General features: G+C 28.8%; 1 protein-coding gene and 4 non-coding genes across 5 annotated transcripts in view; 4 read left to right on the top strand and 1 right to left on the bottom strand.

Annotated features, from left to right (window-relative positions):
• The first annotated feature begins 851 nt into the window (after positions 1-851).
• Mir3037 (microRNA mir-3037) lies at positions 852-914 on the top strand. The gene has a single exon (NR_040208.1). It is a non-coding gene; the product is annotated as a microRNA mir-3037 (primary transcript).
• Positions 915-1089: 175 nt separating this feature from the next.
• Mir3047-1 (microRNA mir-3047-1) lies at positions 1090-1150 on the top strand. The gene has a single exon (NR_040224.1). It is a non-coding gene; the product is annotated as a microRNA mir-3047-1 (primary transcript).
• Positions 1151-1944: 794 nt separating this feature from the next.
• Positions 1945-2003, top strand: Mir3031 (microRNA mir-3031). Its single transcript, NR_040195.1, has one exon. It is a non-coding gene; the product is annotated as a microRNA mir-3031 (primary transcript).
• Positions 2004-2071: 68 nt separating this feature from the next.
• On the top strand, positions 2072-2132 carry Mir3047-2 (microRNA mir-3047-2). Its single transcript, NR_040225.1, has one exon. It is a non-coding gene; the product is annotated as a microRNA mir-3047-2 (primary transcript).
• Positions 2133-3137: 1005 nt separating this feature from the next.
• LOC100574857 overlaps positions 3138-13946 on the bottom strand; it is a 13620-nt gene continuing 2811 nt past the window's right edge. The window contains exons 2-4 of the mRNA XM_029488168.1: positions 6625-6840; positions 4224-4422; positions 3138-3484 (exon numbers count right to left, since the gene is read on the bottom strand). Coding sequence (XP_029344028.1) covers positions 3235-3484; positions 4224-4387 — 414 coding nt within the window. The 5' untranslated portion in view covers positions 4388-4422; positions 6625-6840 and the 3' untranslated portion in view covers positions 3138-3234. The remainder of the gene's footprint in view (positions 3485-4223; positions 4423-6624; positions 6841-13946) is intronic.

Raw genomic sequence — 13946 nt, 5'->3', positions numbered from 1 at the left:
AAAATTTGTTTTTTGATAAAATCGATTTTGGTTTTTGGACTTTGGTGTAACTTTAAAACAAATGTACATATTATATACATGCAATTTTCACTGGTTGTTTATATTTGAATTTTCTATACACAACATTTTCAAAATATTTTGATTTGTTTTGAACTGTTTAGGAACATTTTCAGTTTCCCAATTTATTAGTCTTGTTTTCTATTAATGTCAATAAAACTTTATTTGTTGGGTAAAAAAGCTTGAAAATTTAATATAAGACTCCTACTATATTGTTACTTTGACATTTGAAAAATATTAAAAATCCTTAGTCACAGTTTTTTTAAAGTATTTAAAGTTCGAATAATTAATGCAGGTAACTCATAGATTTGATATTACATGTTTATAAATTACATCATCATTGACTTATTATGAAATAGCCCGTTTAACTAGCAGCGCCAACCTAGCAGATATTATTACAACTACGTAAACTGTAACGAGTTGTGACCGGACAGTTGTGTACAAATCATATTGCCGACGTCTAACCTGTTCTTTATAATCGTGGTTCCCTTGACTTGGAATGCATATGGCGACTTCCTATAAGGCTCATATTTTTAATTATCCATGTATTAATTCATTGGAACCAAGGTGGCCAACTTTAATGTACTTGACCTTTTTCTGGATTGTATCTCTACTGACATCAATGACTTGCCCTAATTAAATAAATTGCCAAAAAAAGGTAGTTCATAATTAATGACAAAAACGTTTAATTAACATACACCTTGTTATAAAATTTGTTTAATAACTTACTATTGTTAACAAGAAATATTTTAAACATCAAGGTTTAGATGAAACACCAATCTCTGAATAAATGGAAATTCTGAATGTTATTGTAGACATTCTATGATTTTAAATGTTACAAAACATTCAGAATTTTGTTTTATAGAGGTATCACACAAGATGTCATCAAACAAATCAATACTATGTCTACTATAGGGAAATTTGTTAAAAAGCAAAGCGTGCCTATTATTACCTTGCTTTTTAACAAGTTTCGCTATAATGGATGTACTTGCAAACTACATTTGATGAGAAGAATGATTTTCTATGGGTATTAGGGAGTTTTGAATGTTGTTGTAAAATATTTAAACAATACAAAACATTCAAAACTCCCTACTATCCTTAGGTACATACTACAATCCAACAAGAATTTTTTTTTATACTTAAATTTTTTTTTTCATAATATATTCCAGTGTTCAAACACTACTTAATGGTTTAACATTTTCAATTAAAAATCTTATAATTTATGTTATTGCATTGTATTAGAAATTAGGTTTAGTGACTGCTTGTAATTCTTAAACCTATAAGAAAGTGCAATATGGAAAATAATACTAACCTTCAGATTTTAACTTTTAAATAATGGTGTCTTAAGTAAGATATGAAATTTAAATACTACTTGAACATTCAGAATTTATTGAGTGTAAGTTACCAAAAAATTTTTAATGAAATACCCAAAAATTATGTATTGTAATTATTATTGAGCAATTAATCTTTTTTTCCTGTTCAAAGAAAGCATCAAAATTAAAATATCAAAAAAATTCAGACTAGATAATACTCTTAATTTTAATTTTAAAAGAGGGTCTTTCTTAACTGAAAATTGTTTTACGTTTGATATTCATAACTAGGAAAAACAAAATGCTCAAAATAATTCTTAACTTGGTGCACACTTTTATTTTGTATACATTTTTTTACAGTGTAACATTCAAATATTTTATACTGTATTATGAAATATTTTTGATTTTTTATTATATTAACATTAAGGTTTAGATGAACAGCCATTTTAAGTAACACCCATTTCTGAATAAATGGAAATTACTGAGTGTTATTGTAAGCGTTCTGTATTTTAAATGGTACATAACATACAGAGAAATCACAAAATATCATCAATCAAACCATACTATGTCTACAATAGGGAAATTTGTTAAGAAGCAAAGTGTTAAATATTCCTTGCTTTTTAACAAGTTTCACTATGGTGGATGTATTAATTTTACTGTCTGAACTAACATTTGATGAGAAGAAAATCCAATCTATGGGTATTGGGGAGTTTTGAATGTTGTTGTATAATATTTAAACAATTCAAAACATTCAAAACTCCCTACTATCCTTAGGTATGTACTACAATCAAACAAGAATTTGTTCGTGTCAACCAATCTATGGGTATTGGGGAGTTTTGAATGTTTTGTACAATATTTAAACAAATACCACACATTCAATAATTCCTTACTATCCTTAGGTACATTCTACAAATCATAAATTATTTATCTTGAGAGAATCTATTGTTATACACAATTTTAGATTCTGAGCGGAGCGATTAACATATTGATTTTACAATGATTTGTGTTTTTTTTTCTCTGTCATCGCCTTTTAAGGACAGTAAAAGCGCTTAGATTTTCTTCAGCAGTATCTTTTCTGATAGGAAAGTGAATCTAGTTCAGTAGCGCGCTCAAGATATATTTTTCAGGTGTAGCAAGAAATAATTTTACCCACCCCCTCACATACTCAAAATTATATTATTTTATACATTTTATCATATTTTAATTGGTAATATTAGTAAATATTGAGGTATATAATCTGTGATTAATAATGAGCATATTTCAAGTTAATTATTTTATGTTATTATACCCACCCACCCCTTATTTTCAAGGTGTAGCAACCGCTACACATAATAATAGAGTTGGGCGCCACTGATCTAGTTGGTACTTTGGGGAGATCATAAGTAAAAATTTTCCAGTAGTTTTCATAATTGCCGTAAAAAACAAAAGAAAAACGGGAATTTTTACGCTAAATCGATTTTGGTTTTTAGTGTAACTCTAAAACAAATAACTGTAGGTACATGAAATTTTGAGTGAATGTTAATATTAGCACTTTCTATACACAAATAACATTTTGAATTATTTTGAGCTGTTTACGGACATTTTGAGTTTCCAATTTTTTTACTTTTTTATTCTATAAATATAAAACCAAACTTTCGGTGCAGGCGTGACAAAAAATATTGAAAATCCTTAGTTACAATTTTTTTTATAAGCATTAAGTTTAAATCTTGACAAAATACGGAAAAATCACGAATATCAAGAATGTTACAAATTCAAATTGTATGTAAAGAGATACTTATTTTATATATTAAAGTGAATTGACACAATATAATTTTAAAACTATTTTGGTGACGCCTAAAAATTTAAAAATATTAATTTCCAAAGTAGTTCAACACCACAGGTCTTCGACGGTCAGGTAAACGGCACGCTTGTGACAGTCTTTCTGTCCAAACGTTTTGGCTGGACCATTAGAGGCGGCTAGATAGTACCTGTTGGGCGGCGGCGCGCGACTTTCCATCTTCTCTAGGCGTCTATGTTGTATGGTCGAGTGCACAGTCTGTCCATACTTATAGGTACCGGTTGCAGGTAACGAATAGGTATTCGGCGCCGGTACTGCCTCGGATACAACTTTGAAACGTCTAAATAGTGCATTTGTGTCGTGTGAATACGTGAGCACAAATTAATACCTTCTTAATAAGCTTCGTATTGTATTTATTGATTTTATTCCGTCGTTACGGTCATACTAATAATAATAATACATCCTATCTGAATTTTCAGGAACGCCAATATTAAGCTACTTGGGATACAATTACCTCGATGAAAAATATCTATATATATTTAAATATAATTACTTGTCCTGAGTTTTCATCGTTGCCTAGCTGGAACCACTTGACGAATCTTGCTGAAATTTGGCATATATATAGCTATTATGACGTAGGCGTCAGCTAAGAAAGGATTTTTGGAAATTCAATCCCTAAAGGGGGAAATAAGGGATTGTAAGAATATAATAGTGGTGCTTTCTACCAAGCAATATCTTAATTGAATATGCAATATTTGTTTTAAAATACAAAACGTATACGAACTTGATATTTGGAAGATTTAGCGGTTCCTCTAATGATCTAGATATGCAATAAGAAAGGATTGTTTGATATTCGATTTTTAAAGAGACGGTAAGACCGTGATCTTAAGGTTCACGGTGCAAAATGTTATAAAAATTAATTGTCTGCAAAAATTTTACCAATCAGCACCGAAATTATACGTTGGATCATAATTGTATTATGATAGAAACGTATAATATAAGTGAGCCTACTTCCTACGTAATTATTAATTACTAATTATTATATCTATAGGTTCTGCTGATGTCGGTTAAGGACTTACGGTGCGTTTTTATTGACGAACGCTGGTTTTTTTGACCGCCGATATACGTCCGGCAATGGCAGCGTGTATGTGTTCGGACTCGGGTAACTACTGTCGATACGGCCAAATTGCAAAGTGCGACTTTTGAATGATGCTTTCGGTGCTTTGGGTCGTACTGAGTCCATTTTTGGATAGTAAGTGTTCGGTGCTGGCAAGTGTTCTTCGATATCAAAACAAAATAAAATGAGTTCACATATCTATTTATAATATATAAGACATAGGTACTAGCTGAATAATCCAACCTAACCAGAGCGTCTTAAACGGGTTCTACTTATAGACCCATAGGCGCAAATAGAGGGGGGCTTTAGGGGCTCTCTCAGCGGCCGCAGTATACTTGGTAATATAGTAGATAGAGCCGTATTTCGTAAACAGTGATTTTATATAAATAAATTCAAATTTCAAACACATAAATTATAGCGACGCTCTATGGCTTTATCTAACTATATAAATGTGAAATGAAAATCTCTCTACAGACCTAACTCTGGAACCACTCATCAGATCTTCTTGAATTTTTTTTAAACGAAAGAGTATATCACGGAGAAGGTTCTTATGAAAGAAAATTTTAGGAAAATCCACCGGGAAAGTAGGAAATCTAGATTTTAAAAATATAACAGTCGTGACAACTGTCCAGAAAAAAATAAACTAAATAATAAAATAAAAATTTAGCTTATTGTTGCAGATTAAAATAATAATAATAAATTATATTTTGGTTAATCGGGCATGTTTATGATTTTTATTATTATTTTTTGTCAATATATATATATATATATATATATATATTAAATATATAAATTAATGTTTGTGCGTAGATTAGACCTCTGGGAAGAAGATAGGCTAATTTAAAAAGGCTTAAATTTGGTTTTTTTTACTTATTGGATTTTAGTACGGTTAAGTTAGGTTAGGATTTTGTATTAATTGGTTATGAAATTATGTAATTAAGTGAAAACGATAAACTTGATATAACTTTGATACTTTAGAGTTAAATCAAAGTTACGTACAAACAGCACGGCATACGCGATCTTCCGCAGATAGATTGCCTATCTGATAATATAATGCTGCGAATCAGAATTTTTATTCCACGCAACAGAAAAGTTAAGATACATTTTGAACACCATACACCGAATATTAAATAACGAATTGAACAAAGCTTGAGTCATATAGAGTTGGTACATTTAACGGGCAACGAAGTGCACGGGATCAGCTAGTATAAGATAAACACCAAGACACCTAACCACTGTACAGCATATAGCGGTACCCACTTGCCCACCGTTTTTTTCCTCTGATTATTTTAAAAAGACCCAAGAATTTTCAGTTATGACCTCCCAAATGTACCAACTATAGATCCTATTTTTTACAAAATTTTCTAGTCACAGAAAAAACGCATAGGTAGTTATAAAATCAATACATTTATCGCTACGTTTAGAAATGAATACACATACCTATAGGAAATTATCTAAAATATAATATTATAGTATAATCACAACAAAAACTATTCGTAAACTAAGTGTAAAAATGGCTAAGTAAAAAAAAAAATTTAAGATCTTTGAGTACTATATAAAGTTGTGATATCATGAATAAATGCTAAGTATATTGAATTTAAGTATACTTATTTTGTTTCAATGATTTATTTACTTGGCGAGGAATTATTTCTGAAAAGAAACAAAGTGTGATGAACAAAATTATGAAATGGTGAAAGACTGTTAAAATATCACTAATTATTATTTTAAAAATTTTAAATATTATAAATATTTACCTATATACTATTCTAAATAATTCCTCACCAAGTAAATAAATTATTGAAACAAAATAAGTTTATTTAAATGCAATAAACTTAGCATTTATTCATTATATCACAACTGTATGTCTGTATAGTGCTTAAAGATCTTTTTTTAGCCATTTTTACACGTAGTTTACGAAGGGTTTTTGTGATATCATTAATTTTAATCGTTATTCAATATTAGTATTCATACAATAATCTATAAGATCGGTAAAATTGTTGGTAACATTGTCAACGCTGATGCGACGACGACGGCGGCTACCGTGATTCTGAATTTAATATAAATTTTCATTAAAAAGATTGCTTAATTTTCATTTATTACTTAATTTCTAAACGTACGATTGTGATGATTTTTACAAAAGCACATTCTACACAATATTTCTGATGTTTTGGAGCTTACTAGGAGTTAATTGATGCATTAGAAAATGAGTTATGTACTTATGTCGTACCTATAACACATTTACCTGTATTTTACACAGTTTAAATGGGCAACTCCTTCTTCGATATAGGTACTATACACACACCGTCGTGCAGTTATTTTTTTTTATTAGCTCACTAAATTTACATTATTATAATTTGAATTACCTTGTGGCAACGGTCTCCTTCTGCCTAACCCGAAGTCCGGCCGGTAGAGTTTTCCGAAACGGGTCTAGTCTCTAAGGTCGTACAACAGACCGTGTCCGTGGCCAGGGCTATTAGCACGTTTTCGTCCGATTGTCACAGACGGAAGACGGCGTTTAGTCAGAGTGTGCTTGACAAAGCCTATGGTTGCGGGTATAGTATAATAATTGGGCGCCGGTCCTGTGGTGCGAAAATTGTCATTTTATATCATAAAATAAAGTAAATAAAACGGTACCTATAGGCGAGGTATATAAAATACATCTTGTTGAAGTACATTTGTTTATTAATTTATTATCTTTATAACATGGGCCATTACATTACATGATATTATACTCATAATTCTTTTTGTAAACATTGAAGTGATAGGTAATTGGTAGGTACTTGGTAGAAATTTAGTACACATTTTTTTATCCATAACAAAATGTAAGGGGGTTCAAAATGTTGACCCCCTTTCCTACTTGGCCTTGAGCCGACGCCCTTACAGACTGCAGTGTATACAATGGTAGATAGAGAAATATTTAATAATAAATTATAATTCTTCGCAGTTTATTAGTTTTAGCAGGTACCTACCTGCTAATATAATACCTGTAATATAGTATAAATCTATATTACAGGGTAATTCCAAAGATGGGCATTAACTAGTTAAAAAATTAAAGTTAAGTTAAAAAGTTCATTTTTTTTAAACTTTTTAACTTAACTAGTTTAATTTACAGTTGAAACAACTTAGCTTTTCTCAGTTGATTTTAAAAAAATCCATCAAGTTAAAAACATTTTGAAATTTTTCGTTTATACGTAAATATTAATATATCAGTAAAAAGTAAAAATATTCCAACATAAAAACACAAACATTTCTGTTCTTTATCTTGATAACATAATTTTGTGTATATTTATATATTTTATTAAGTTGTAAATTATGTAAATTATATTATGCGAGTTGCAGTTATAAATGTTTTTAATAAAATTAATAACTTTAAATTACAAATTGACAATTGTTATGTTTTAATGTAATATAACTTATAATATATATGAAGGTCATGTACTCATCTTCACGTATTATGACATTCAATTTCTATACGATATTATAAAAAAATATATTTGTTAAATTATTAATTTGAGATGAGTATAGTTTAAATTAGTAAATAATAGTATTAAAGTAAAAGTAAAATGGTAAACGTGTACATTATGATAAAAGTTAAATAAAATTGTTTTTTATAATTTATAAATAAGAAACTACAAAGACACATTCACTCTTTATGTGATTTAAATACTAATTTTTAAAAAAAATAGATTAACTTTTTTTAAATTGAATTAAGTCAATATTTTTTTCTAAGTTAACTTTTAACTTATTGAGTTAAATTTATAATTTATTAACTGTTAACTTTTAACTTATCGATCTTGTGTCCTCTTAACTAAACTTAACTTGAGTTAATTATTATCATTAACTTACCCACCTTTCGGTAATTCATTAAGCATGCTCACCCCCTTTTTTCTTCAATAATAAAGTTATTTAAAATCTGATTTTTAGAATTTTTAAATATACTTAAAGACTTTATTTTCTAATTGTTGAGATTTTTTTAACTACCTACTTAAAGAGTTTAGGAGTGTCTAATTAAGATACAAACTTCTATTTTTCAAATAAGAACCCCTATTTTCAGCTGTAAATTATTCTGAAAAAATTGTCGTATTTAAAACAAAATCCGTACGAATAATTTTTGAGTCATATAACTCTACGTTAACACGACGAATATCGATGAACTAGGTATTTCTACTCTTGAGTTCTGGCAATCAGACCATGCTGTTCAAAAATCGAATTGTATCTGATGTGATAAATTACAAGCACTTATGTTCATATTTGTAATCTTCGTGAGAACACAGCGATAAAAATAATTAGTTAATAATAGGAAATATCATTATAGAAATTTTTGAATTAGGTACTTTGTGTCATCTAAAACTGCTAGGTACAGCATAACCCACAAACAGCTACAAGGCATTTAATATATTTTTTGTCACGCCTGCACCGAAAATTTGGTTTTCGACAGCGGTTGAAGCGTTGGAAATCGTTCTTTTTCCGTCCAGCGGGCGGTTAAGTGGGAATCCCTAATAGTGCCAGGCGGTAAAGTGAAAATCCCCAAAAGTGCTGCGCGCACATATCACACTGCACAGATACACAAATCTATACCACAGTCGTCGGTCCTTACAAAACATAAACTTTTGGTTACATCTTACAATCATATTATAACCTCCACGCGTGACACTAAAAACAGGTAAATAAAATCAAAACTTTCTTTCATGAAATATTTTTGTCGTAGAATTATGGTCTAGTTGTTGCATAGATCCCTGCATTACCTTTGCCGTGATTGATGAATGCAGAGGCGTGACAAAAAATAGTATGTGTGGCTCGTGTGGGAAGACAAATTTCAGTCTTGGGCGAAATGCAGCCCTCGCCTGCGGCTTATGCCACACACGTCGCCAGTGACTAAAATAGGTCACTTACCGCCCTTGCCACACAATATACTATTTAATAGTAAAAGTTTAATAGTAACTATAACATTGATTACGGATATTACGCATAACATGTGCATTTTACATAAAATTATATTGTACGGTGTGTCGGTGTGTTTGATCAAATTCTCGAATGCACGATCTCGAGAGCCCTCCGAACACCTGGAGGAAGGTAATAGTGTGACTTTAGTACTTGCATCTGTTATCTTTCTCCAGTACTATTGAGTGTAGAGAATCATACAGAATACAGGTACCTACATAACTTTAACATCAGATTTTAATATAACTATCGACAGGAGTCGTTTTTATATTTATCCTATTTATGCGTTATTACACTATGGTGATTAGAATATTTTAATAATTAATACTAGCTGTCTATCAACATTAATAATTTTTAAAAATGCCCCAAGTGGCCAAGTATATAATGAATACCATAGTTTCAATATTACGGTTTCCGGACATTTCTCCCCCCCCTCCGGATGTTTTCGGCGTAGTAGGACATTTCCTCCCGTTTTTTTTTTGTTTTTTTTTTTATTTTTAATTATTTACCTTCGAATATAAAATTAAAATTATTATTTAATATACACATATTTTTTAGCTTTTGTTCATATTTATTTTTTTATTTTTGTAAAAACTGTAACTAAAAAGTATTTAATCTTAATTTCAATAAATAAATAATAAATAATATTTAAAACAAGTTAAGTAAGAAGATATTGTCTAAATAATATAATGTAGTACAATACAGCTGGCCAAAAAATCTGACATAAAAATAAAAAAGATTGTACATAAAGATTGTATAAACAAAATATAATGAATAACTAATACTAAACATTTCGGCATAAGAATGAAACAGTTTGTAAAAAAATTCTTTATTTGTGATTCATTTTTAATTCCTAAACACATATTTTTTAGTCTTTTTTCATATTTTTTTTTTTTTGTAAAAACTATACCTGTTTGAATATTTAATAATTTAATATTTGCTAGTGAATTTGATCTCTGGAGTTCTTCAATGAACATCCAAATATTTAGATGCTGAGTTTTTATCAAACTTTTAAATTTATTATTGAAACCTTCACTAATATTATTTCTTCTACCTGTATTTTTCTTTGTAGCATTATGTACATTCCATAAATAAGGTGGAAATATCGGTGAAGACCGCCATAATGACAAACCATTTGATTTTGTTGTAGTTCTCTTGTAAGTTCCATTGACGTATGTTCTATCATATACAACAATAGCTGTAGGTAGGGGAAGGCGGGGCAGTACCGTATGGTTAAGCTTCCATGGTTTATAAATCATGTAATTTTTAACATAATGTAATTTTTTTTTAAATTACAAAAAATAAGTTAATAACTAAGAACGTTATTTTTCGTTTAGGTACATATCTAATTTTATTATAATTTAACTAAAAATCTCTATAAAAATGACTGCGTGAATATATTTTTAGAGATTTGGGTTACAATATCAACTATTTATGAAAAACTATGTTTTAATTAATCATTAACTAAAAAATTTATCATTTTATACATTTTTATTTTTTAACTACAATATAATTAGCAATTTTTCGTTATTTTCTTTTCATCACTTATATCAGGGATGGGCAACTCAAAGTAACTTGCGGACCACTTTTAAGTACTTCAAAATCTAGCTAGTGCTAGCTTTTTAGCGGACATTTTTAAAATAATTACTACAAAACACGAAAATAATAGTATAATAAAATTATATGAAGTAATTTGAAAATGTAGCGCGGGCCAGATAAAAAAGGTACGGGGGCCGCATATGGCCCGCGGGCCACCAGTTGCCCATCCCTGACTTATATAATATATTTAAAATTTTTATTCATTTCTAACTGAAAAGTATATTGCAGTTTTTCGAGACTGATGAATTTCGTCAAAATTCTAACTTCAGACAGTTGTAAAAAATTATTAAGGACTTACGCTCAACTTTTTTTTATTTCAATATTAGCAACTTTTTGAACTGTCCCTATTACATTTTCAAGTTTATTGCCCTACCAAAAAATTTTTACTAACAGCAATTAAAAAACAATTACTTAGGTATACAGCTATCAATAGTTCAAAAAGAATCAAAATATTTTGCCAATATTCGGTAAGACAATTTCATGTACCTATGTATACGGTTATTATTTCATTATAAATCGATTTTGATGAAAATTGGCTTTGTGTAAAAATTCTCACTTTAGATTCTGAGTGGACCGATGAATAAGTATATTGATTTTACAATGATGTGTTTTTTTTTTTAATTTTAAAACTGTCATCACCTTTTAGGACAGTAAAAAATACTTAGATTTTCTTCAACAGTATTTTTTCTGATAGGAAAATGAATACTTTGGGGGGGTCTAAATTCTAAAAAATCCTAAAAGTGTTTGAAAGCGCTGGAAAAAGAAAAGAAAAATTAAGAAAAAACGGGAATTTTTACGCAAAGATGGTTTTCGACAAAATCGATTTTAGTTTTTGGTACATTTAACTCTACAACAAATGACCGTAGATTCATGCAATTTTTACTGGTTGTTTATATTAGCATTTTATATACACAGTAAAATTTTCAAAAAATATCAATTTGTTATTTTTTTTCTATGAATGTCAATAAAATTTTATTTGTTGAGTAAAAAAGCCTGAAAATTTAATACAAGGCTCTTAATTTATTGTTCCAGTGAAATTTGTAAAATATTAAAAATCCATAATTACAATTTTTTTCCATAAGTATTTAAAGTTCGGATTTTGACAAAAAGTGTAAAACTAAAAGTGTAAATTATTTTGAGATAAAAATTTCTAAAAATTTTTCTTTTTAAGTCTAAGATTTTCAAACGTAATTCAAGATTCCTTATAAGGGTATCTACCTTTATCAATAAAAAAATGTCTATAAGAAAGTCAAATTAAATTTTTATGAGCGTTTGAAGTTCAAATTTTTACAACATTTGGATATTCACTCGACTTCTCATGTAGCGATTTTCTTATTTTGTTGTAATTCAAAAATGAATAACCATAGATTCTTGAAATGTATATCATATGCTTATTTTATCAATTCCTATACTTGATAAAATTTTCAAAATACTTTAACGTGTTTTGAGCTGTTTACGGACAATTTAAAAATTGTTTTCTAAACATTTCAACAAAATTTTATTTGTTAGGCCAAAAAGCATCAAAGTTAATTATAAAGCTCCTGATATATTGCTTAAATAGCAGTGTAAAAATACAAAAGCATATTTTTTTTTATGTATTTAAATTAAAGTTCAATTTTTGACAATGTTTATCAATTTTAATATTTAAAAATAATTTTATAGTTAAAATTGTACGGCAGAGCGATATCCACTTACCCACCTTTTTTCCTTATTTTTTTTTTAGTTTTTACCACGTTTTTGAAAATAACTCAAATTTTTTATTTCTACCATTCCCCCCCACAAAAAAAAAATACTAGATTAATTTTCTTATCAGCAAAATGATGCTGAAGTAGAAAATCAGACACCAACATTGTTTTGCTCCGATCAGAATCTTAAAAAATAACTTAAATAACTTCAAATGTTTTAAGAATGAACTGTCATTTTACCTGTATATAAATGTTAAATAAATAATAAACATAATTTAATTTACAGCAATTTTTTTCATAAAATATTGGTTGGGTGGGTGGGTGTTTGGTCAGAATAAAATCTTTGCTCCTTGTTTAAAAATAGTTCGCCTCGCCACTGCAGATACCCCGCTTTCCCCTACATCGATATCTGGTTCATTGAGGTAATTTGATAAATCATACAGACATACCTAACCAATAAATATAATAAAACATATACTTATTATAAATTATAATAGAAGTAATGGTAATAATATTATTAACATAAATAATTTATATAATATTACATACCTTTCTTTACATATTTCAGAGGCAATAAAGCTATACCTTTCAACATGCCAACTATTTGACGAACATTTTCATTTTCCTAATATTTTATAGCTAATCCTATGTTATGAACTTTACGCCAAATACTTTGAGAAAGATGATAATAACAACATTGAATATTAATGTCGACAAATACTAATTCAATGTCAATACTTATAGTTTTTAATTTCAACTCAGACAACATACTTCTAAGTGTTGAAAAAGTTCAATGTAGATTTTTTTAGTTTTTCTTTATAATAAGGCATAAACACATGGAACGGATGTGTTTTCAATACATGCATGAATTATGTATACTTGATAAAATACTTTAGGACAAGTAAAAAATGTTCCCTCCATACACCATTTGACAGATTTTGACAACTCTAACATTCCTTCGGGAGACGCAAAAACAATTATTCGATTGGTATTATTTTCATTATCAAATAATAAAAACGGTTTTGGTTCAGGGAGGGCCTGAATACCATTTATTTTTAATTCTGATAAAGGGCATAGAGAAGGATACTTTTTACTACGAATTCTTCTTAGTGATCTTTTGACCGATTTTTCTTCTGTTAATAAAACCATTGCTTCGTTTGATAAATTAGAAGTTTCTGTTGCGAAAAGTCTGGAAGGAGTATCAAAATTGTCTTGGGCTTTAGGTACTCTTTAATATTCATATTCAACATGACTTTTGTTACTTCTATTGTTACTTCTTACTTGCGCTGGAGACGGTGGATGGTTCTTGTGTTCAATATTTTTCAATACATTTAAAATCATTTGATCGGTTCACGGTTGTTACACTACCTTTACAATTTTTCTTTTTTTTTCCACACACTCCCATCTAATTTTGTTATTGGTAAGATTTTTTTGTTATGTATACATATAGTCTTTAAAAA

This window comes from Acyrthosiphon pisum, chromosome A1 (assembly GCF_005508785.2).
Source record: "Acyrthosiphon pisum isolate AL4f chromosome A1, pea_aphid_22Mar2018_4r6ur, whole genome shotgun sequence".
Taxonomy (NCBI): Eukaryota; Metazoa; Arthropoda; class Insecta; order Hemiptera; family Aphididae; genus Acyrthosiphon; species Acyrthosiphon pisum.
Note: the sequence above shows the minus strand (reverse complement) of the source record. Positions and strands in the feature narration are given on the sequence as shown.